The following is a 26,129-nucleotide window of genomic DNA, read 5'->3' as shown; positions in this document are numbered from 1 at the left end:
ATCAAAGAGCAGGGGTCTACAGGATATGTATATGTATGACTACAGCTGTGCCTTGCAAATAATAAGGGACGATATGGCTGCCTTGCACCCTGCTTTCTGTCCATTATAACTAAAGATATGTTTATGTAAGAGTGTTTATGCATACAAACCACTGAGGATGCTGATAGAAAAAGGCAGAGGGAAAGAGGAATATAGACACTACTAATATTTAGGTTAATGTATTACATTTCTAAAGGCTTGCCCGTGTATAAGCATTATGTTTTTAGACTTTCATATTACAGTTTGAAAAACGAATTAGCTACGAGTTCTAATTCAAACTCAACAAACTAAAATGTTAGAGCTCCATTGAACCATGACATCACAAAGACATTTAATACCCAACCCACTTCTATCTGCCATAGAAGCTAGGCATCATTAACCCCAAGAGTCATGTGTGCAGTAATGAATAGTGTAATCAGTCAATACGCTGGATTCTAAACCTTAAGAACGCCTCAGGAAACCATATTATTGATTAATCTGAAAAAACAGCATTAACTGTCAAGGGCATACTGGGTTAAAGTGTGCAAGAGTTGTCTCGGGTGTGCATGGGAGAGAAAGGGAGAATCGCATATTTTCAATTTTTTTTTTAATTTCATGTATATTAACATTAGTGAAAATATACACTAAAAAAAATTTATGCAAATATTTCCATTACAGGTGGGAGGGAAAAAAAAAAGATTCTCCAATTCATTGTGATTCTCTCTTCACGGATTCTCAATTCTGAGCTTAGTTTTTTTTTAAATCCGCATATTCGCAATGGAATTCTGTGCAAGAGAGACGTATTTCGCTTGCTGACAGTTGCAGAAAAACAAACACAAAACCATCCGACAAGTATAGACTTGTGTGAGGTTTTAAGGTTGAAGCAAAATACAATGGTAATCACAGGCTTCATTGCACAGGATGTGTGTTGTGAGAAACTGAATTTACTTGACAATTTGGGGTTTCACCTGCCAGCATTTCCCTTTCAAATGCTCTACAAAGGCATCATTTATGCCATATAGAGGAGTATAAATTCAATATATGAAACTCACTTAGTGACAAAAGTCTGCTTTCAAATGCTAAATAGTTTTAGTCAAAGTCAGTAAACTCATTAATTAATAAGAAAAAAAAATGAGCTCATAAATTGTTTTAGAATTGGATTGTGATTCCCAGAATCGCATTAGATTGTGACTGTGAGGTGCCTAAAGATTTCCTCCCCAATTTACATATTCTCCAATGATGAAATATTATCTATAAAAAGTTGTGGAAAGCTCTCCTTCAAAAATGTTTTGTATTCTGGGGTTGAGTGCTGAAGCATAGTTATAATGTGCTTAAAAAAAAAGTGGGGAAAAAAGAAAGAAGTCATCTTTTGGAAACCTTTCACACCAAATTAAACTAAACTGTCATTTGGTAACTTTACAGGCCACAATTTGGCCAAGCTAACAGGTACCTACTGCTTCTTTAAAATCACAGTGCCAGAGTCCAGACAGTCAACAACAGTCCGACTTACAATAATATTAAGGTCATGAGTTCCAACAGTCACCAACAATATTGAAATGTTGTTTCACTGGGACTTACCCTCTTCCTAATTATAAGAATTTGAAAGAAAGTCAAATAACCAAACCCTTACCACAATTTAGTAATCAACCACATCTTAAAAAAAAAAAGGAAAAAAAAAAAGACTTCCTCAGAGATTGTCTCATTCTCCAGTTTTAGTTCTGTAAGACCAACAGCAAGTTATTTAGCACTTTAATACTAGTAAGTAATTCTGGTCAAAATCGTGGACTCATTATACTTTATGTATTATTAGATCAGACATCAGACCTCTTTTTACATTAATAAGGGTAAAGGCCCCGATATACTTCCAACAAAATTTCGAAAAAAATTCATCTGTTGAGTTTGTTGAGGTAAGATCTCCGTGGGTGAAAATATGAACACACTGGATAGCCGCTTTATAGTACAAAATGAAGTTGTGCTTCTGATTAAATGAGGCACTGACACTGTTTTTCATGTTTGATATGGTAAAGCTGCTTGATTTTAAGCAATCTATTGAATAAAGTGCTACATAAATAAACATGATGTGACTGGAGTGCTAATTTGCAGAGCTCGTGCTAACATACCAATGTTGTTATGATCAGACGCTTTCTATAAAAAAATGCTTGCTGTTTTCTCATTTTTGTTGTGTCTACTTAATTACTGAGAAAAAAAAAGCGTACAGCACGTATTTACATATTCATCTAAACATCGCTCTCTTATATCAGTGTGGGCGGCGTCAGATGTTCGATTACAGTATATCGCTGCCCACGCATTTCGAACTTCGTTTTACCCCTAAATGATGAACTAAAAAGAACTTCGTTTGAAGTATATCAGGACCTTAACAGTAACAATTTACTCTGTCACAACAAACACAGCTTGATTATCTAGAGGTTATTAACAAGGCTTCTCCATTGGAAAATTTGTTTCCCATTACAGAGACCATCCCTCTAAAGTACAACACTTCTCAAAAAATATATATTTGAATGTTAATGTAACTGTTCTTAATTGTTACTGAATTATATTTAGAAATAAAATAATCCAACACATTTTTTTTGTACGTTTTACATATCTTAAAACATAAAACAAGCTTGTCTTCCCGTTTTGTGGGAAAATGACTTATCCAGATGTGCAGCAGACTGGATGTCTCCCCCCCCCCACCCCCTATAAAAGGAGACACAGAGACTGTGTGTGAATGAGAGAGAGCTCCACGCTCATTCAGTACGTCCAGGATCTGCTTAAAGTTAAAAGACTGCTGTTGTGTGGAGGATTATCATGTTTCACAGGCATGAAAACAGACGATTCTAATCAGATCTGAAAGTATTCCCTTCAGAGGATTTTTTTTTTGCGGGTGATTCTTCTACCTTCCCTCTCAAAACACCTTCACAACTAAAACAATGCTATTAAAAACTCTTATAAAACCAAACTTCCTGTTTCAAAAGAAAGAATGGGATAAGAAATTGTGCTTATCAAGTGATTTTAAAGGGTCTTTAATGACATGTCAAGTGTTACCAGTCAAACATAACCCTATATATCAGTGAAATAGCACAATTTTCTAAAATAAAGACACAAACTGGCTCAGAAAATAGGCCTAGAGCGATTAACACAAAAGCTGCACTTTCAGTATCTGTATCCATGACAGATTTGAGATGTAAACCTCTCCAAGCCTCTTTAAGATACAGATTAACTAGGCACATTTAGGCCCCGTTTATACCTTATGCGTTTTGGTTGAGCAGATCACAAGTAGACAAGGGAGACACATAATGTTTTAATCTGTTTCTTTTGTTTACTTTCAACCACTTCATTCCTTATTTCTTAGGGTGGAAGGGTCTATGTATGGTTAAATGTGTGAGCCTTTCCAGTTCTTTTGATCTAATGGACAAAATAAGCTTGCACATTTTACATATGAATGTGACCAGAGACTACAGAAAAATGTATGGAGAGCGGCAACTTTCATTTCTGCTCTGACGGCTTCAAGACCACTTCGAACGCGGCGAGTGTGTGTTAGAAATCAGGAAAGGTGAGAGAACATTGATCTTGGTACGTTTTTCATCTTCAAACTAAACTTGGGCCTTCAGCCAACAAAGTTGGCCAGTGTGCTTCCCATAATGTTTACGCATTAGGTCAGTAAGTGGAGAGTTGGTGAAACGTTTGTCTTTCTGTGGATTTAATATCATCTGTAAGCTTCATATCGAGATTAATATTTCATTTAAAAAGTACAGTACATTTTCATGGATCAGTACTACTTTTTGTAATAAAGTTCAGCATTAGTTTACTTGGGAGTGTTATGTTCATTTTCATTCAGTACCCAATTTTAAACCATCGGTTGATTAATCGGTTATCGGCCAGTACGGTCCAACCTAGTTATTTGAAAAATCCACCACTGGTCGACCTCTAGTAAACAGGGCATTACAGTGATATAAGAGTCCACTATCTCTGTTTGCAAGATAATGCATGCAAGTGAAGAGAAAGAGAGAGAGAGAGCTGCCTGACTGGCTTTCCCAAGGGAGATAGTCTGGTTTGGGTAATCAGAGATGAGAAAATGTCTGAGTGTTCGCTGAAAACATGACCCCATAAAAAATTAAGCACAACAGGGGTCTCCAGTGTGCTTAAAATGCTTTGAAATGCTAGCGGGCAAACAAACAGACCTTTCCATTTCTGCACTACAGCAATGTCCAAAATCCAGAGACTAGAAATTTCCATTACTGATAATTAATGAGTGGGGAAACACCAGATTATTTTTCCTTTATCAGCTTTTATGAGTCTCTAAAGCTCTAAAACATAACTGGTTTCCTAAGGCCCATTGTTCTAAACCCTTGCGCACTATAGTAGGAAACTATTAAGGAGTTCATTTAGTCTTTGTTTTTTCGGTGCGTGTGTAACAACAAGCAACTGCTTACAGTAAATATTGGACTGTTGGCATAAGCAATATTGGCAGTACCGGAGCCATTTTATAACATACAGAAACCAAAAAACATGTTATTTGCAAGCACATATATAATTATCCGTTTGCATATTATCCGTTTATATTATCTGCTGAATTTTCAGCATCCATTACTCCAGTCTCCAGTTTCACGTGATTCTTCAGAAATCATTCTAATATGCTGATTTGGTGCTCTAGAAACATTTATTATTATTATTATTATTATCAATGTTGAAAACAGTCACCATTGCTTAATTTTTTTTTTTTTTTTTTTTTTTTTTTTTTAGAAACTGTCAGAGCTATTCAAATCATCTGGTGAATCGCAATATATAATCAAAGAAAAACAATATATCACAATGTCAGTTTTTTTGCAATATCGCACAGTCCTATTAAGTAGCATAATTATTAATATCAACTACTACTTTGACAAACTCATTTAAACAGTGTGGTGCATAAAAACATAACACAGTTATAATAACTAAATCTAAAGCTTTGCATAAACTACTAACTAAGGATTGAAGTTAAAAAAATATACAGGCAATAATATTCAAAGCTTTACGGCATAACTCATTCCAGTAACCAGTCCTGACTAAACTGTGTCAAGGCCTCACACACAGCATTCCCTTTTCAGATCCTGGTGATGAGGAAGTGGTACAGCCCGGACAAAAGGCAGGAAAGCCCTGTTTTGCATACTCAAAGCTTACACTGTGCCAGTCTACTGTCCTAAAGAAGAGAGAGCAGCAGACCCATCTGTGCTGCCGCTGCTCATCAGCAGGAGACGAGGGGGAGGTGGAGACTCCGTCAGGAGGGAGGAGGGGGTTTAAGGGGATTCCTCATATTATAAGCTCAGACATGGAGGATTTAACCAAACTGCCAGTCTATAAGCTGCTAAAATCAATCAGCTGTCAAAAGGTGAGCTTTGCCAACCATATCATTTAAACAGGTTTTTGCAATCTGACATTCATGCCTCACCTAAAAGTATTCAACATCGAATCATTGACATAATATCTGTATTATGTAAACGTCAAACAACATGAAAACAGCTTTTTCAATTTCCTTCCTTGCAGGCACACTGATATCCTAATGCACAGACACTTAACCTTGCATTACTTCGTACATTAGCGAGATCATTTAGAGTATAACAGTCTGAAATAGTCAGAAGCCAGAAATAATCTCATAATAAAACCATCACGCCATAAATAAACCATGTCCATTTGGGTTTCAGTGAGCTCTAAGTACTGAACTAAATGACACCATAGAAAGCCAAAAATATAAAGGATTTAGAGGACAAAAACAACAATTTCCAACAAAGTATAAATTAGCATTTGGCTAATAATGAATGTTACAGAACTTGCATTATCTGAAGCAGCAGATTACTTTGACATATAGACATGTAACTTCAACACAAGCTTTTGATCTACACTTAAAAATAATAATAAAAAAGATATATCGTGACTGACAGAAAGAGTTGTACTTTCCAATGAACTTATAATGGACAATACTGCACAAAATCAAAACTGCAAAAAGTCAGTTTGTAGTGTTTCTTGTTATTTTTTTTTTTAAATAAAAAAATTCATGCATAATTGTCAATACTGCACAAAATGTGTCAAATGTGGCCAACACACTGTCCTAAGTGACCATCATGACACATATCTTATGTTTATACATGCATACATCTATATCTATCCATCTATCTATAGATAGATGGATAGATAGATATAGATGTATATGCATGTATAAACATAGGACAGTGTTAGGAAAGTGTGTAGGCCACATTTGACACATTTTGTGCAGTATTGACCATTATGCATGAATTATTTTATTTAAATAAATAATAATAATAATATATATATATATATATATATATATATATATATATATATATATATATATATATATATATGTGTGTGTGTATCAAATTTAAAAAAAATTCATGCACAAGATGTACAACGCCCATGTTTACTATTTACAATAGATATATGACAACACATGTATACAGTCTATAGATAAGCTGTAGATTTCTAAAGTACTTTAAGCTGTAGCAGATAAATATGGGAATGTTACATCAAAGGTAAAAACGCATGATGCTCAAAAACACCGAGTTACAGGCAAAATAAATGTTACACTCGTCGGTCTCACCTACAGAAAATGACATGAGCGCCACTCGGTTCATGTGCTTTGGAAGCTGCAGTGATGCTTGTTGCAACGACAGGCATTACAAAAATGAGATCCGATTTCAAACATATGGCTTAAGATTTACAAAACACCATAGCCATCGAACCACGAACATTTAACAAAGTTTGCGTCGTTAAAGCAATACGCTGAAAACTATTTAATTAATAAGACATGTTTTCGCTTTATGGCCGTTACTCTGCGTTTTAATATGCTAAGGTTGCTAACAGTTAGCACTGGGAATGCCATCCAGAAAGTCAAAGCAAAGCTCCCAAATTTCCATCAAAATCTTTATAAACATAAACAGAAGTGATGCGTTTGCATGTGTTAACGGTGTGTCTCTTACCTTTGGCATCGCTGTTCTCCTGCAGTGTTTTAGCGGCCGCCGTCCATAAATCGCATCCCAGCAGGCAGAGCACAATCACGGCAGACCTGCTGCTGTCCGCCCCTCGCATTATTGCTGCTCACGGTTACAAGGATTTTGCTCAACAATGCGGCTTTTCTATGCGACAGGGGTATCTAGAGACTCGGAGCAGCTGAGGTTCCCTGCCATTATTTGGTGTTTTAGCAAATCTGCTCATGTCATTGAACACCGATGGGCGATTAGAAAAACCCTCCGCTCAGCATCTCCGTGTTGCCGCTGTTTTCCCCCCAAATCAACTCGAGAAGACAGAAGGCGAAGCGAGTCAACTCCACCAGTTTAACCATTTCAATGCCACCACCAGGTGGTGCTGGTCTGTCATACAGAAAGAAGGATTAGACCGCCATCTGCTGTCCAATACTGTCAATTACCTCACAACAGTTGCTCATTATCCAACACATTTGTCAACCAATCAGTTGCTTGTTTTCCCAACTTTTTTATTAAAAGAAACTGGGAGTGAGGATATATTTATTAACAAAGATTATCTGGTTATCCCAGAAATTGTAACTATTGTATTTTGTAAAAAAAATAAATAAAAATGTAAAAAAAACCCCAACTAATTTTGATTTCAGTTTACATCTTGATTGTATGTTTTTTTAGCAATTAAATTAAGTTACATTATTTTAATATCTAATCATAATTATCTAAATTATAATAATATATTAAATGAAATAATTCTAAAACACCCTGCAGCCCCTTGGGAATTTGAGTATAATATAATATATTGAATTCACTAGTAAACTAGTAAATTTATTCCAACTGTCATGATTTTTGCATGATATGTAAGATACATCTGATATATAATCTCAGCAAAAAAATGAAAAATAAATAAAAAAATTAAAAAATCCTACTTCAGGATACTGTATTTTAAAGATAATTTTGTAAAATACAGCTAAGCTTTACAGATCTTTATTGGAAAGTGTATAACAATTTAATTATTCATCTGAATATAATATTCATATAATACATCTGATGTTTTTTTGTAATTATTTTAAATTAATGATACCAAATATCCTACAAACCCAATTCCAAAAAAGGAATGCAATAATTTACAAATCTCATAAACTTATATTTTATATACAGTAGAATATAGATAACATATCAAATGTTGAAAGTGAGACATTTTGAAATGTCATGCCAAATATTGGCTCATTTTGGATTTCATGAGAGCTACACATTCCCAAAAAATTGCAAAGAGTTTGAAGTTATCATCATCTACAGTGCATAATATGATATCATCCAAAGATTCAGAGAATCTGGAACAATCTCTGTGCGTAAGGGTCAAGGCCGGAAAACCATACTGGATGCCCGTGATCTTCGGGCCCTTAGACGGCACTGCATCACATACAGGAATGCTACTGTAATGGAAATCACATCATGGGCTCAGGAATACTTCCAGAAAACATTGTCGGTGAACACAATCCACCGTGCCATTCGCCGTTGCCGGCTAAAACTCTATAGGTCAAAAAAGAAGCCATATCTAAACATGATCCAGAAGCACAGGCGTTTTCTCTGGGCCAAGGCTCATTTAAAATGGACTGTGGCAAAGTGGAAAACTGTTCTGTGGTCAGACGAATCAAAATTTGAAGTTCTTTTTGGAAAACTGGGACGCCATGTCATCCGGACTAAAGAGGACAAGGACAACCCAAGTTGTTATCAGCGCTCAGTTCAGAAGCCTGCATCTCTGATGGTATGGGGTTGCATGAGTGCGTGTGGCATGGGCAGCTTACACATCTGGAAAGGCACCATCAATGCTGAAAGGTATATCCAAGTTCTAGAACAACATATGCTCCCATCCAGACGTCGTCTCTTTCAGGGAAGACCTTGCATTTTCCAACATGACAATGCCAGACCATATACTGCATTTACAACATCATGGCTGCGTAGAAGAAGGATCCGGGTACTGAAATGGCCAGCCTGCAGTCCAGATCTTTCACCCATAGAAAACATTTGGTGCATCATAAAGAGGAAGATGCGACAAAGAAGACCTAAGACAGTTGAGCAACTAGAAGAATGTATTAGACAAAAATGGGACAACATTCCTATTCCTAAACTTGAGCAACTTGTCTCCTCAGTCCCCAGATGTTTGCAGACTGTTATAAAAAGAAGAGGGGATGCCACACAGTGGTAAACATGACCTTGTCCCAAGTTTTTTGAGATGTGTTGATGCCATGAAATTTAAAATCAACTTATTTTTTTTACTATAATACTATAAAAAGGGATAGGCTCTCCGGCATCCCCACAATTTGGAGAATGGATGGATAGACCATAATACATAATAGCAGTACTGAATACTTTGCTGCTAGTCAGTATCCCAACGTTTACCAGTAACTATTCCATTGTTACTTTTTTGCTTTCGATTTCTATGGGGATCTGTGGTTCAGATATTAACTATTAACTGTTGCTGGTCACTCTTACAGTTTTACTATGATATCTGAATTGTGTTATCTGTTCCTGTTTACCATTTATTCATTAGGTATTACTTGCACTATTTAGTACAGATTAATTTGCACTGCAATTGTTACTAGTAACATCTTTAATCTTATACTAGTAAGATATTTAATTGAACTGAAAAACAGTTGTCTTTCTGTGAGGTATTTGCCTTCTCTTAGCGTGCAAACGAGAGACGAGGTGCATTAAATGATGATAAAGAGATCACGGTGAACTCTATACTTTATTTGTATGTAGCAATTCACACTTTTTTCAAAGAAAACCAAATGAACTTCTTAAACTCTTACTGTATCTAAAGTTACCAAAAGATTGAGCATTATAGATCAGTATGGAACAGTTTAACAAAACTGAAATTAATGTTATGCGAGTTTACTTAAAGAAAGAAGAGAACACTCAAGATGTCAGGAAATGAACACGGAGAGAGGATCCAAGTGCAAGTAAAACAATATTTATTGACAGAATACGCTGTACAATAACTTCACTCCAAATGGGCAGTCGTTGCAGTGACTGAGGCGTGCTGAAGCAATGGCGTGCGGAGGCAGATGAACAGGGTGGCGCAGGGCTGCAGCGGGTATCAGAAACCAAGGATAATCCAACCCAGACGCGGGCACAAGACGACAGTTCATATAATCCACCCAGACGCGGGCACAAGACGATAGTCCAGAAATCCAGGAAACGGGAAGTGAAACACGGAACACACGACACCGGGACAGCCTGCAATGAACTGACAAAGACACCATGTAGACATGCACATTAAATAGCAAACACTGAACAAGACACGGATGGCAGCACATCACAATCAGACAGGTAGGGTGACGCCCACACAATCACTCACTCACAGGCAATACACACCACAACCACACGAGGGCGAGTAAGTGAACCCATGAACCGTGACAGTACCCCCTCTCCTACGAGCGCCTCCTGGCGCTCCCAGGAGAGCCTACCTGTCGATTGTAATCATCAATAAGAGAGTGGTCCAGGATGTCCCTGGCAGGAACCCAACTCCTCTCCTCTGGACCATAACCTTCCCAGTCCACCAAGTACTGGAATCCGCGTCCCCTCCGCCTAGCGTCCAAGATACGACGGACCGAATAAGTAGGTTCCCCAACTACGAGTCGCGGCGGGGGAGGAACCGGAACCGGCGGATTAATGTTAGAATGAAAAACAGGTTTAATTTTAGACACGTGAAAAACGGTGGCAATTTGAGGCGGACAGTCACCGGGCTAAGAATTTTGGTGACCGTAAACGGGCCAATAAATTTGGGTGCTAACTTGTTACTCACGGAGCAGAGCGGAATGTTCTTGGATGAAAGCCACACTTTTTGACCAACGACGTATACGGGAGGCTTCAGCCGGTGGCGGTCGGCCTGGGCCTTGGTGCGCGCTCCCACCTGAAGAAGAGTCTCTCGGGCTCTTCTCCACGTGTGACGACACCTCTGGATGAAGGGGTGAGCGGAGGGGACCGCGACTTCGGATTCCAGACTGGGAAAGGCAGGTGGCTGGTAACCTAGACTACACTGAAAAGGCGACAGGCCCGTAGCCGACACTGGTAACGAGTTGTGCGCGTACTCCACCCAAGGAAGCTGCTGACTCCAGGAGGAAGGATTCTGAGCAACCCGACATCGCAACATTCTCTCCAAATCCTGGTTGGCTCTCTCAGCTTGCCCGTTTGTCTGGGGATGGAACCCAGATGACAAACTAACAGTCGCCCCCAGTAAACGACAAAACTCCTTCCAGAATTTGGAGGTAAATTGGGATCCCCTGTCAGAAACCATGTCTACCGGGAGGCCATGGATACGGAAGACGTGATTAATGACAGTAACCGCTGTCTCCTTGGCAGTGGGTAATTTGGGCAAGGGGATGAAATGTGCCGCCTTTGAGAACCGGTCCACTACGGTCAAAATCACCGTATTGCCCTGTGAAGGAGGGAGGCCTGTGACAAAATCTAGCGCTATGTGGGACCAGGGTCTCGAAGGGACAGACAGCGGTTGAAGGAGTCCATCAGGGGAACGATTGGAAGTCTTACCACGAGCACAGACAGAGCAAGCCAAAACAAAATTGTGAACGTCGCGAGCCATGCAGGGCCACCAGAATCGTTGTTTAACCAAAAAATTGGTACGACTAACCCCTGGATGACAAGCCAGATTGGAATCGTGGCCCCATCGGATAACGTCTGAACGTAACCCCTCTGGCACAAATAACCGACTCGGTGGGCACCCGGGCGGAGGCGTTACCCCTTCTAAGGCCGTGCGGACCTTCGACTCGACCTCCCATGTGAGTGAAGAGACAATGAGTCTCTCAGGTAGAATACACTCGGGAGTGGACGGGCGCTCGGAACGATCAAAAACACGAGATAAAGCATCGGGCTTGATGTTTTTGGACCCGGGACGGTAAGATAAAGAAAACTCAAAACGACCGAAAAACAGAGCCCACCGAGCCTGCCTAGAGTTAAGTCGTTTAGCGGATCTGATATATTCAAGGTTCTTATGATCAGTCCAGATGATGAAAGGTACCCCCGAACCCTCCAACCAGTGACGCCACTCTTCCAAAGCTAATTTGACTGCCAGCAGCTCCCTGTTACCAATGTCGTAATTGCGTTCAGCAGCGGTTAAACGATGTGAAAAAAAACGCGCAAGGATGCATCTTATCGTCCGCTGCGGAGCGCTGGGATAGAACTGCACCTACCCCCACCTCTGACGCATCAACCTCCACCACAAACTGATGTGAAGGATCAGGGGCGACAAGAATGGGAGCCGAAACAAAGCGGCTTTTGAGGTTGGAGAATGCAGCCTCAGCTGCATCCGACCACCTGAACGACGTTGCGTCGGAGGTCAAGGCAGTCAGAGGAGCGGCTAGTTGGCTGAAATTTCGAAAAAAACGCCGGTAAAAATTGGCGAATCCCAAAAACCTCTGCAGGGCCTTGTGGGAATCTGGAATTGGCCAATCCACCACAGCCTTAACCATGTCAGGATCCATGCGCACCCCCTCGGACGACACAATGTACCCCAAAAAGGGAACTGACTGTGCATGAAAAACGCACTTCTCCGCCTTGACAAAAAGCCCATTCTCTAACAGCCTCTGGAGCACTCGTCTGATGTGTTGCACATGTTCCTGGAGAGAAGAAGAAAATATCAGTATGTCGTCCAGGTAGACATATATGAACTGATCGACCATGTCTCTCAACACGTCATTGACGAGTGCTTGGAAGACGGCGGGCGAGTTGGAAAGGCCGAAGGGCATAACCAAGTATTCAAAGTGCCCTCTAGGGGTGTTAAAAGCCGTCTTCCACTCATCCCCTTCCCTAATGCGAACCAAATGATAAGCATTGCGCAGGTCCAATTTCGTGAATAGAGATGCGCCCTGCAGCCGTTCAAAGGCAGAAGACATCAACGGCAAAGGATAAGTATTCTTTACCGTGATGTTGTTCAGTCCTCTGTAATCAATGCACGGCCGCAGGGACCCATCCTTCTTACCCACGAAAAAAAAGCCTGCCCCCGTGGGAGACGAGGAAGGGCGGATGATCCCAGCTGCCAGAGAATCAGAAATATATTTCTCCATGACCTCCCTTTCTGGATTAGAAAGTGAATATAACTTGCCTTTAGGCAGGAGAAGACCCTTGAACTAAGTCTATGGCACAGTCATAGAGATGATGCGGAGGGAGAGAAGCAGCCCGGGACTTACTGAACACTTCCTTCAGGTCGTGGTACTCCTGGGGCACGTTTGACAGGTTCACCGACTCCTCCTGCAACACAGAACGAGATATAGAAGAACAAGCAGACAACAAACAAGACGCATGACAGTGCTGACTCCACTCCGCCACGGATCCCTGGCCCCACTCGATCCTGGGCTTGTGTTCCGTCAGCCATGGGTGCCCCAGGACGATGGGATGATGAACAGATCTGGAGAGGTAAAATGACAGCAGTTCAGTATGATTACCGGAAATGATGACGGTTATGGACTCCGTGGCGTGTGTGATGGTGGGTAATTTCTGTCCGTTGAGAGCGAAAACAGATTTTGGCATAGTCCAGAGGACGAATAGGAATGTGCAATTGTGTTGCCAGATCCCAGTCCATAATGCTTCCCTCAGCGCCCGAGTCGACCAGAGCCTGGCAGATGTGATGTCCCGATACCCACTGCAGTCTCAACCAACGCTACTTTAGACTCCTCAGAAGAGAACTTGTTAGGTTGCAGAGAGAAATAAATAGAGCATTTAGACAAAAAAGCTCTACAAGCATCAGGTTCTCCACCATACCTCTCAGGTGCAGGAATACGAGGTTCTTGTTGCGTGCTGGCGGATGAGTGGGGAACGGACGGTGGGGCTGGCGCAGTGGGAGATGAAAGATGTAATACCTGGGTCGAGAGCTCAGCTACCTGCGCCACCAAAGCTTGCACGGCACGAGCAGTGGCCATCACCTGCTCGTCCTGCTGATCCATCCGTTGAGCGCTCTCACTCCAAAACTCCTGAAGATTCGACGAACTTGCTGGATCCATTCTTGGTCAGTTCGTTCTGTCAGGATATGAACACGGAGAGAGGATCCAAGTGCAAATAAAACAATATTTATTGACAGAATACGCTGTACAATAACTTCACTCCAAATGGGCAGTCGTTGCAGTGACTGAGGCATGCTGAAGCAATGGCGTGCGGAGGCAGATGAACAGGGTGGCACAGGGCTGCAGCGGGTATCAGAAACCAAGGATAATCCAACCCAGACGCGGGCACAAGACGACAGTTCATATAATCCACCCAGACGCGGGCACAAGACGATAGTCCAGAAATCCAGGAAACGGGAAGTGAAACACGGAACACACAACATCGGGACAGCCTGCAACGAACTGACAAAGACACCATGTAGACATGCACATTAAATAGCAAACACTGAACAAGACACGGCTGGCAGCACATCACAATCAGACAGGTGGGTGACGCCCACACAATCACTCACTCACAGGCAATTCACACCAAAACCACACGAGGGCGAGTAAGTGAACCCATGAACCGTGACACAAGAACACTGAGAGTCAACATATGCCAAGAAGATAAATAACAGTCAGTTTGTAGTGTTTCTTATTTGCCTTGCTGATTTTCTTCCATATTGGCAAAGTAATCAAGAATGACTGCAAACTGACATGACAGCATGCCAAAACAAACTTCAGAACAAACTTTATGGGCCCTATTTTAACGATCTAAACGCAAAGTGTAAAGCGCACGGCGCAGGTGCACTCAGGGCGTGTCCAAATCCACGTTTGCTATTTTAACGACGGAAAAACGTCTGTGCGCCGGGGCGCATTTTTGAAATGGGTTGTCCCTATTCTCTTAATGAGTAATGGGCGTAACGTTCAATAAACCAATCAAAGTGTCATCTCCCATTCCCTTTAAGAGCGAGATGCGCTCGCGCCATGGCGGATTGCTATTTACATGGCATACACGCGATGAGTCAGTTAATATGTGTGTGTATTGGCACAATTGTTCAATTAATTAGCCAATTTCGTTCATCATTATAAGTAGTAATAGGCTGAATTGAAAATAGGTAGCCTAATTCTAATACACACAATGACTATTCATCATTACATTTTTATATTTATGTAGCCTACACAATAATATTCTTTTACACTGTAATCCTTTTGTTTTTAATATTTGGCATGTTTGTGTGATGCGCATCCTTGTGTGTAATAAGCAAAGTCAACGCGCACTGTGGACGCGCCCAGAGGCGCAGTTTCTACCAACGCGCTCTAACAAAAAAATATTGCACCATTGACTTTAGACTTTAGACCAGGTTTGAGTTGGTCTATGGCGCAGTCTATTTTCAGCTCCTTAAAATAGCAATGCGCCGGCAATGCACCTGAACACACCTCTTTTTTAGACCAGCACGCCCATGGGCGCACTAACTGCCGCAAATGCATTTACTAATTTAAGGACGTGGCGCTGAACGGGAAAACGCGAACAGCGCCGGACGCAAACTAGCAAACACACTTGCGCTGCGCCTTGCGTCGCATTGCGCCGGGTGTATTATAGGGCCCTATATCTCTTTTAATTACAGGGCTTGACCACAGGCACAATCCTCAGAGGAGAGAAGCTGCACAGACTGCAGAGGAATGGAAAGACCTTCTCCGTGAAATTGGTCATGAATGTGTGATAGAGTGTATTGCTGAGAGGATCTGAGAATGAAAGGTGTCCTTCATCCAAATCTAGCTTCACTCTCACTCGCTTCGGTTTCTCACACGCAGGCAAAGGGATGCATGACTCCTGAGGAGCCTTCAGACTGAGCGTGTCGCTGTCATAGCCAATGCACCAGACCCCGCTGGGCAAACTGGTGGTTCCTTTTCTCTGGACAGACTCTGTAGTGACTCCCAGCATCCAGAAAGTGCTGTCTCCCACATCCACATCCCAAATGTGTGTCCCTGAGGAATAGCCCACAGAGCCCAGAACACAGGGAAACTTATCAAATCTCTCCGGGTTAGAGGGAAGCTTCTTCCTCTGCACGCCAGCCACGTCTTCCTCTTCAAGCTCATCTTCGTTCCTCAAGCTTGTCAGATCTTCAGACAGTATAAGTTGAGAGTTAGCGGTGTTGGGATCGAGCACCACAGGAGCTGAAAAAGACAATGTTGCAAGGACACTACTTTATAAATGTAATCAATCAATTATATTTAGGAACAAATGAACAAAACTCCTTAATATTTGAAAAAAACTTGTCTGCTAAATCATAGTGATGTGGTCCAACAGAAAAAATAAACTGACTCTGTCAATGTCAATCATTTTTTTGAAAACATTAGATAATTGTACTTTTTACACAACACAAGGTTAGTTCAGGTTATAAAAATGTCATGCAATATGGTTTTTATTACAGACACTCTTATTTGTCATTAAGTAGCAAATAATTGCTTGTCAGTTTAATTGGAGAAAGCTTTATATTGTCCATGAAAAGTGTCTGAATGTTTTATAAATCAACTCACAGTAACTGACAGACTGTCTTATTTTTGACCACACCGTGAACTTCAAATTGCCCAGGTATTGTGCGGTATCAATAAGTCCTCCTTGAACTGGATCTGGATCCTTGTTCATGTCCTGGGCTCTGGAAGCACATTCAGAGGTCAGACTCAGCACTACCACTGAACTTCAATACTGAGAGGAAAAAAGAGGTACGCCTGCTCACCTCTTCATCACATCCTTGAATTTCTATTGAAAATGTAGGGAATTAGAAAAGTTAATGAAGGCAGCATACACTAAATCATTTGGTTAAACTGTATTTTTGATCATTTTGATCAGTTTTAAGGTTGGAATATGTACATTTTTTTCAGTGTTTTACTGCTCAGGTTATTGTCCTGCTGTACCTAAAATCGTGCAGTGGGAATGGTGCATTGTCTAAACTATAAAAGACAAGCAGAGAAGAAGTAATAAAGGGCTAACCTGAAGGAACTGGATGTCCCCACTATCCAAATGACCTCTCAATTTTGTCATCAGTCTGGACAGAGATAATATTTCATCATTCATCTTCTCAATTGTGTCTTTCATGAGCTGTGTTTTCTGTGTTTTTTCCTCGTTCAGTGCAGCAAGCATGGCTTTTTCTTCAACATACAGAAGCTGATGAAGATGCTTAAAGTCCTTCTTGATGACATTCGCTGTGTGCCAGGCCTGGTGCTGAACACCAAACACATACAAATACATGTTATATAATGTCATATAATTCTCAGTAACAATAACAATAATAATAGATCAGACTCATACTTACACATATATGCTCAGCCTGGTGATTGCATTCAAATTTGGCATGTTCTATCATCTTAATTTTTCTAGTCAAAAAATTAAGTTCACTTCGAAAAGGTCTCTAAAATTAAGTCAAGGAGAATTTATCAGAATATAAAATATGGCCAAAATGGATTAAGGTCAATAAATATCAATATCAAAGCATATACCTTACGTTCTTCAGCGATCTCACCGACAGGACGGCACGTGTGTGTTTTGTGTTCGTGTGACTCTCTGCAAAGCACACACACGAGCTGTTCATCATGCAGACAGAACAGACTCAACCTCTCCCGGTGAACCTCACACAGCTCCTCTGAAGGACCCCGGTAATCCAGGAAAGTTTGGCATAAGTTTTTCAGAGCCAGGTTAACGGGAGGGTTCTTTGTGGATCTTTTTCTGCACAGCGGACATTCTCTTGAACCTTTGGCCGCCCAGTACTGCTGGGTACAGTCTCTGCACAGACTGTGACCGCACCCAAGCAACACAGGATCTTTGAAAATGTCATAACAAACAGGGCACATAAAATCCTCTTCAGAAAAGGGACGTTTCGACGCCATCTCTGCCAGTTTGCGCTAGTCAATGACGCTGAATCGCATGAACACGCAAAAAACATTTCGTTTTCGTTTTCTGTCAGAATGAGTTGCACTGTAGCCTACACTTTCGCTTTCTGTTAGCGGTATAGTCTGGTTAGTAATTTAGACCTATTTCAACCTTTGAAACGTGAAAAAAAAAAAAAAACTTTTGTGAATTAGGTTACGCGGGTGAATTCGTTTTTTTTTTTTTTTTTTTCTAAAAATAATATTAGGCTATAGGCCACTTTACATGTACAGTGTATTGTCTGGTGTACTACAGCAACTGGAATGTGAAAATAACATTTAGGTGAATTCCTGCAATTTTCCCCTAAAATAATTGAGTACTGTACGCGTATAGTGAGATATTGGCAAAAGCACATATATATAGAAAGTCAGACTGCACACCAGCCATTTACTATAGGCTAACATTGTAAAAAAAAAAAAAAAAAAAAAAATCACTTTGTTTATGTTTTTGCACTGAGTGGAATTTGCAGACGGTTCCTTAAGCAGCCTATAGGCGAATATGCAGCGAATATGGAACCTGAAACTAACTTTACCGCGCAATAAAGAAGAGCTTTGCGTATCAGTCAGTCACTTGACTTTATGGCCAGTGGGCCTAACTACCCAACAATCCATAAAGCCGAGTTCAGACTGCACGATTTTAGCCCCGATTTTGGCTCGCCGACAAATGCCCGAAATCACAGGCAAATCGGTGCTCGTTCACGCGAGTGACAATCACGCAGTGTGAATGAGCAAAGACGCAATATGAGAGAATCGCCGACGAGTCGCCGACACCCGTGAGATATTTGGCATGCTAAATATCTGGACCTGTCGGCGATTCAAAATCCTGCAGTGTGAAAAGTGTTTTGACTGACTGAAACTACATCGGCGATGACCGACGGCCAATGAGAGAGCAAGATACAGAGCAGCGGAGAGTTCGGGGAGGAGTTATAGACCACAATATCAGCAAGCATGGCTTCATTTCAGATAAACATTACAATTATATCAAACAAAAACAAAGCACACACATTTGCTTGACCATCCGCAACAGCAGCACATTGAAAAGTTATGTATTTAGTTCCAACTGTCGTTGCAGAACACATAATCCACAGTCTCCCCAAACATTTCCTTCTCCATATTCTTCTTTTATTTATGTTGTTTTCGCTGCAAATCAGCGCACAGGCAATTCGTATTTCAAGCTTCTTGCGGACTACTATTTTTAATAATAATCCCACCGTGTGTCTCAGTCAGCTCCCTAGTTCAGTAGTCAGGGCACTGATCAGGGTATCAGCCACATTCACTTTCATTACCTACTGATTCACTACCTAGGGAGCTAGGGAGCTGATTGAAACGCAGGGCCAGTCTCACGTGAGAACTCCGGTCTTGAACGCGTGATATCGTGTTGTTTCCTTGTCACATCTCGCGTGTGTTTGGTTGTGAAACGTAATTTGCGTACCAGACAGAGTTGTCGGCGATTCTTCCTATTGTAAAGTCATGCAGTGTGAAACCTTCTGTCGCCGATCCATCGTGCAGTTTGAACACAGCAGCGACTGAATGCTGGCCAAGATAGTCATGCAGTGTGAAAAGAACAGTGACCCGACTATTTTGAAAATCGTGCAGTCTGAACTCGGCTTAAGACAAACACTAAGACATTTTGAATCGTGAGCGAAATAAAGAAATTCGGTTATACAAACAACGAAAGGAATTCCCCCCGCGCGCGCACCACTTTATAAAATTAAAAGGAAGAATAATGCAAATTTTCAAATAGGCTACATAGTTTCAAATTTCATTTTAATTTCAGATCTGTGTAGAATAGACAGGGGTGCACATCACAATACATCATTCATGGAGTGAAACATTGATCATATCTTTCCAAAGGAGAAAATATAACAAGATGTGGTTTTGTAATGACTTTAAGATTATTTAAAAACGTAAAAATTATCAGTCCATTTATTGAAAGACACTGGTGGGCACTGAGGTAAAAAAAAAAAAAACAAAAAAAAAACATATGAAACAAACAGTTTTTTTATCATTAACATGGTCTGAATGCAACATGTTACAGCAGCAGTCAGAAAAAAACATGAATTCCCAACAGATGAAATAAATGTGCACTTCATCTAACATTAGCTATGCATTTAGAGTGCTGCAAGACAAATTATTTTTGTTCCCTTTAGTTTGGAAATGAAATATTCATGTCAGCCTGACAAATAAGTATTTTAACTTTATATACAAAACAACCTGAACCTCAGGTTTTAAACATTTTGGAGCCAGTGTACACACAAATTATCAACTCAAAAATGTCCCATTATTGCACATGTAATTTATATCTGTTAATTCCCCCTTCCCCACATCTTTGTACTAACTGAATTCTTTTACAAGCATCAATATGTAATCAGTACAATCATTGAACAAGGCATGTAGACATATGAGGCAATGCTGTGAAACTACATTGTGGGCTGATGCAAAGCACCAGCTCTTTAAGAATAAAGATTCTAGTTAGCCACAGATAGCAGAATTTACTGCTACACCTTTATCATTTTCTTTATCATTATCATTATCAATGAGCTGCATTCCTATCTGTAAAATTCAGTTTCTTTTCTGACAAAACATAATTTACATACTGTAGGTGGCAAATGATTTGTATATAGTACAATACACTTTGTATGCAGTATATGTGAAAATGTTAAAATGGCCATATACACACTGCAAAGTTTTGGAAGTGACAAATGTGGGAGTGAATCCCCTAGATTATTGTTCTGTGTGTGTACAGAAAACAGGATTCACTCCCAAGACTGCTATACTCATGACAATGTTTTTGCATCTCTCTGCTGTAAACATGAAACATGGATGCCAACAGTTTAATCTGTTTGGTGTCAGATATTGAAATATGAAAACAAAAAATATCAGAAAATGACTTAAAAGAGGAGTGGATCCGTATTTAGCTGCAGTGTGTATGTGGCCATACAATGTGAAGTGTATTGTGGAATGATCCAGATCTTGCTGAGCTGGTGACTGAGATCATATTATCTTAAGTTCCATTGATAATGTTAAAAAATATTTTGTCAGAAGTAATCACTGTGTTTCATCGTAACCTAACAGGAAGTCGATGGAGTTGATCAGACAGTGAGATCTTAATCTTTGGGACTGTATTGGTCAGCCTATAGTCTTGTACTGGCATGTGGCTCTTTGGACACTGTGGATATTGCAGCTCTATCAGAGTTCTTGATCTTCTGCCATTTTAAATAAAGCTTTATGAAAGTTTCTGAGTGGTACTGTGGCCCAGCTCACAGATCGCAGTCCAGTGTGGCAGCTGTAGTTTATTTAGAGGCTTGGATCTGTAGTCTTCTACAAAGATACCGAAACCTTCGAACACAACTCCTCCACTGTCTTCATGGTGAAGCATCCCATGGCCTCTTTATTCATACTTCTCATCTGTTCTGCTCTCACGCATCTGTGGATTTTTCTGCGGTCAGCTGCTCGCGGTCTGACACGTCATCGTCTTTGGGTGGCCGCGCCCGATCGAAGAAGCCGCACTGAAGAAGGAGAGCAGGTGGGATGAGGCGAGTGGGGAAAATAAAAAAAAAGAAAAAGAACAGAGGATGAGAATGTGATCATGGGATAACAGACATGATTCCTTTCTTTTCTTCCAATGTTTTGTCTGCTAAAACACTTGCACAGATGTGCTCTTAGAGTTTGAAGACGTTGACCCATTTAAGACCAGAGATTCAGAGGACTGGAATCAGTGGAGATCAAGTAAATAGATCTATTTATGGATATGCTGATTGTACTGATATAATATCATTTAAAATCAGAAACATTTAGTTGTAAGCAGCTACCGTTCAAAAGTTTGGGATCGGTAAGATTTTTAATGTTTTTAAAAGAAGTTTCGTCTGCTCACCAAGGGTGCATTTATTTAAGTAAAAATACAGTAAAAACAGTAATATTGTGAAATATTATTACAATTTAAAATAACTTTTCTATTTGAAAATATTTTAAAATGTAATTTATTCTTGTGTTGGCAAAGCTGAATTTTCAGCATCATTTCTCCAGTCTTCAGTGTCACATGATCCTTCAGAAATCATTCTAATATGATGATTTGCTGCTCAAGAAACATTTGTGTACAATATTTTTTTTCAGGATTCTTTGATAAACAGAAAGTTTAAAAGAACAGTGTTTATTTGAAATATAATCTTTTGTAACATTATAAATGTCTTTACACTCACTTTTGATCAATTTAATGTATCCTTGCTGAATAAAAGTATTAATTTCTTTTAAAAAAAAATCTTACTGACTCCAAACTTTTGAACAGTAGTGTATAATGTTACAAAAGCTTTGTATTTCAGATAAATACTGTTCTTTTGAACTTTCTATTCATCAGGGAATTCTGAAAAAAAAAGTACACAACTGTTTTCAACATTGATAATAATAATAAATGTTTCCTGAGCAGCAAATCAGCGTATTATAATGATTTCTGAAGGATCATGTGACACTGAAGACTGGAGTAATGATGCTGAAAATTCAGCTTTGCCATCACAGGAATAAATTACTTTGTAAAATATATTCAAATAGAAAACAGTTATTTTAAATTGTAATAATATTTCACAATATTACTGTTTTTACTGTATTTTTAATTAAATAAATGCATCCTTGGTGAGCAGACGAAACTTCTTTTAAAAACATTAAAAATCTTACCGATCCCAAACTTTTGAATGGTAGTATATATATATATATATATATATATATATATATATATATATATATATATATATATATATATATATGTGTGTGTGTGTGTGTGTGACAATTTTCACTCAAATTGTCATGCTGATAACATAACTCTATTAAACTGCATTAAATTAGAAAATTGTGTGATCTCAAATATATATACACACAATTAAATTTATATTTAAATTAGCATATATACATTTATATAATTTTAAATATATAATGTATGTATACATTTTTATTGAAAATTTTCATTTTGATAAAGTTCATTAACACATTGTCAACAACCCTTTTCACCACAAGAGGGGGCAATTACATTGTATTCTCAGTAGGATGGATCTTTGTTTTCCTCACTTTTCAGATCCGTTATATGTGACACTATCTATATAATGTATAATAGTCTTTGTTAAACTAAAATTTAGAGCCTCAGCTGCTCTAAAAACCCCTCTTAACATCTGATTGACATTTTCCTCCTGTGCACCCACGCACACTCATCACTCTTCAGCGTGTTTAATGCATATGTGTGTGTTTGTGCATGTTAGCCAATTAGGGCACGTCTCCTCCATAGGGACCCAATCAAGTGCCTGAGAACAGCCCTGTAGACAAAACACTGATAATATCAAAAATGGCTCATTACTGACCAACTGCAACAGTATTCCCCCCCCAGCCCCCCTCTCCTTTATCAGTTAATCTGATTTGCCAATTTTCATCAAGATGTTCAATGTTCCCCATACCTCTTTTCACTTCACTTCCTCCAACCCCCTTCTCCACTTCCTCCACCATCTCCTCCTCTCACTCTATCTCTAACAGCCATCTTTTTCTCTACCCCCTGTAGTTCCTTTGTTTTGCTATTTCACTGAAGCAGAGACGCAGTTACAGACGGATTTTGCTGTTCTTGAAGACTTGAAGACCAATGCCAACATATACATAGAACACTTTGAGAACATGTATTTCCTCTGTTAACCTCATCTGAAATGCAGAGCTATTTAATCCTTCAAGACTTTCATTAATCTGTGTGTTTTATAATTGGACAGAGAGATGAAGACTGTAGCTTAATGAAAAAGCAAAAAGTTTGGGGTTGGCAAGTTTGTTTTAATGTTTTTGAAAGAAGTCTCTTATGCTCACCAAGGCTGCATTTATTTGATCAAAAATACAGTAAAAACAATAATATTGTGAGATGTTATTATAATTCAAAAGACCTTTTTCCCCCTATTTGAATGTATTTTAAATTGTAATTTATCTCTGTGACGGCAACTTTCAGCATTATTACTCCAGTCTTCAGTGTCACATGATCCTTCAGAAATCATTCTGATATGCTGATTTGCTGCTCAAAAAACATGTGTGCTGCTTAATATTTTTGTGGAAACCATGATGATTTTTTTTCAGAAATGTTTGATGAATATAAAGTTCAAAAGAACAGCATTTATAATTTCTATTTAAAATTGAAATTCTTTTGTAACATTATAAATGTTTTTACCATCACTTTTGATCAATTGAATGTCCTTGCTGAATAAAGTATTAATTTCTTTCAAAACAACAACAACAAAAAAATCTTACAAACCCCAATATTTTGGATGGTAGTTTTGTGACTGATTATCAGTGTGTTCACAACAGCATCATGTGTGTGTGTGTGTGTGTGTGTGTGTGTGTTTGTGTGTTATGGCCAACCTACCTTCCACATTGCTAAGCTAAGCATAGCCAGCACCAGCAGTCCCAGCAGTATAGCCAAAATTATTACCCACAGGGGAATGGCAAAGGAAACGTCAGGAATGGCCCACACCACAAATGTGCCGATCTTAAAAACACAAGCGCGCAAACACAAAAGTCATTCATATTTTACTACCACTGATGCAGCTATGATATTAGCACACATAAAGCAGGTTGACAGCTTACTTTGCCTTATCATCTCTCACCTCTGTCTTGTTTTAAACTAAATGTAACAGAAGCTCCTCAAGAATGTTTTGTTTATCTTAATTATTTAATTTCCTTCCTTTTTGACAGTTTTATACAGTACACAGAGAAGAAAGTAGGGGTGTTATGATTTGATTATAGCACTCAGCTAAGCCCTAATGCTGTTAATACACATAAAGAGCCTTACAAAAAAGTACTGCGCATTGCATCAGTAAGTGTTGGTGATACCATGGTACTTTAATACATGAATTTCAATGCCATGGTATTTATATGGTATTTCTAAGAATAACATGGTACATGTCCAAAATACCATGGTAGTACTATATGTCTTTACTATGTATTTAAAATACTATGTATTTTCTACTTTCTTCTATTTGCACCCAAACACACTAGATCACTCACTGATTTGCTCTGGTGTGGCAGTCTATCAGCTTTGATCCGATAAGGCATGGCCGTCACTTGAAAGGACACTGTGGAGTTTAGCGTGTAGTGGTCATTCCGTCTCTGCCAGAGGAAAGCAATGGATTAGCATAAATACAACACACATGGAAACATCTCAGAGTGAGCAGGACAGAGGCCGGCCCCTCGCCGAAGAGGAAAATGTCAGATTAACATTAACAGAACGCACATGGCGGGTGTCTGACAGGGCGCTGAGTTGTAATGGTTTCAGCATGGATGAGGCTTAACGAGAAGCAGTGGTCAAAAGAGCAGCAAAACAAAAACTTAAAGCACTTCCTTTAAACTAGGATCACTCACACAGACACACACACATGCAAAGAGCACTACTGTCCTGCAGACACACCAGCGTACGTGCTCTCAAACATGTGTCTGCTTTCTGTGGACCTTCCTCTGAAGATGAGATGAAAGCATTTTGTTCTGACGATGTCAGGGTTTATGGCGTCACATGACTGAGGTGTCTAATCAGACTGGTGATGTCATCTCCTGTGACACGAGCCTACCATCTGAGGTTGAGTTAAACACTTGGTCGTGTTCAGAGGAACACCATGTTAAAGGGAAAATTTACATCCTGTCATCATTCTGTTCCAAACCTGTATGAGTTTATTTCTTTGGAATGAAAAGAACTTTCATTGTATCAGCAAACAAACAAACAAACAAACAAAAACCTTAAACATTATATCTTCTTTTGTGTTTCACAGAAGAAAGTAAGTCATACAGGTTTAAAATGACATGAGGGTGAGTGAACTGTCCCGATAAAACTACACTGTTCTTATGCTTCGCTGTCTGCACTCCCATTGGTAGTTGCGGAATTCTGTTGTTGTGCATTTGGCGTAGAAGCTGAACTCTGCTCAACTTTGTTGCATCAGCCACGGTCGGTCATGTCACCCCAAATAGCCAACGCTCATTGAAAATGAATTACTGCCGGTCAGTTTGTTGCTGCAAACCACAGTCAGTGTAAACGCAGTTTAATAAGAGCCTTTGATCGTACAGTGATTTAAGAAGTGAAAATCACCAGCTGGACTTTACAGGGATGCTCTGAAGATAACATCTAAAAACACTGCGACAGTTCGTGAATGTTTATACACTACAGTAGATTCCATGCTGCATCCTTCTCTGTGATTACATACACTGTGTCCCTGTTGAAAAGAATGGTTGCAAGCAGGTTAGTCCCCTGTGGTGAAAATCATGCTTTTAATGTTGTCTA

General features: G+C 39.6%; 3 protein-coding genes across 3 annotated transcripts in view; all 3 read right to left on the bottom strand.

Annotated features, from left to right (window-relative positions):
* fam171a1 (family with sequence similarity 171 member A1) overlaps positions 1–7,367 on the bottom strand; it is a 35,406-nt gene extending 28,039 nt beyond the window's left edge. Inside the window, 1 exon segment of the mRNA XM_048153206.1 lies at positions 6,993–7,367. Coding sequence (XP_048009163.1) covers positions 6,993–7,101 — 109 coding nt within the window. The 5' untranslated portion in view covers positions 7,102–7,367.
* An 8,048-nt stretch (positions 7,368–15,415) lies between these two features.
* LOC125244169 (E3 ubiquitin-protein ligase TRIM35-like) lies at positions 15,416–18,538 on the bottom strand. The gene is made up of 6 exons (XM_048154189.1): positions 17,429–18,538; positions 17,245–17,340; positions 16,923–17,153; positions 16,669–16,691; positions 16,469–16,587; positions 15,416–16,105 (listed from the first exon to the last, which is right to left on the bottom strand). Exons 1-6 carry the CDS (start codon positions 17,813–17,815, stop codon positions 15,546–15,548), a joined length of 1,416 nt encoding a protein of 471 aa, XP_048010146.1. The 5' UTR covers positions 17,816–18,538; the 3' UTR covers positions 15,416–15,545.
* A 1,066-nt stretch (positions 18,539–19,604) lies between these two features.
* itga8 (integrin, alpha 8) overlaps positions 19,605–26,129 on the bottom strand; it is a 73,559-nt gene continuing 67,034 nt past the window's right edge. Inside the window, exons 28-30 of the mRNA XM_048152736.1 lie at positions 24,869–24,970; positions 24,228–24,350; positions 19,605–21,363 (exon numbers count right to left, since the gene is read on the bottom strand). Of these exons, the coding sequence (XP_048008693.1) occupies positions 21,274–21,363; positions 24,228–24,350; positions 24,869–24,970 (315 nt within the window). The 3' untranslated portion in view covers positions 19,605–21,273. The remainder of the gene's footprint in view (positions 21,364–24,227; positions 24,351–24,868; positions 24,971–26,129) is intronic.

This window comes from Megalobrama amblycephala, linkage group LG13 (genome assembly GCF_018812025.1).
Source record: "Megalobrama amblycephala isolate DHTTF-2021 linkage group LG13, ASM1881202v1, whole genome shotgun sequence".
Taxonomy (NCBI): domain Eukaryota; kingdom Metazoa; phylum Chordata; class Actinopteri; order Cypriniformes; family Xenocyprididae; genus Megalobrama; species Megalobrama amblycephala.
The sequence above is the reverse complement of the archived record's forward strand: the minus strand, read 5'-3'. Positions and strand labels throughout refer to the sequence as shown.

What these genes read in the sequence shown, in the direction of transcription:
- LOC125244169 (XM_048154189.1), bottom strand. Translation starts at nt 17,815, where the DNA reads ATGGCGTCGAAACGTCCCTTTTCTGAAGAGGATTTTATGTGCCCTGTT. An exon ending in AGATCGCTGAAGAACGTAAG is followed by an intron (nt 17,341 to 17,428) that starts GTATATGCTTTG and finishes ACTTAATTTTAG; the next exon opens with AGACCTTTTCGAAGTGAACT. An exon ending in AAGACAGTCTGTCAGTTACT is followed by an intron (nt 16,106 to 16,468) that starts GTGAGTTGATTT and finishes TGTCTTTTTCAG; the next exon opens with CTCCTGTGGTGCTCGATCCC.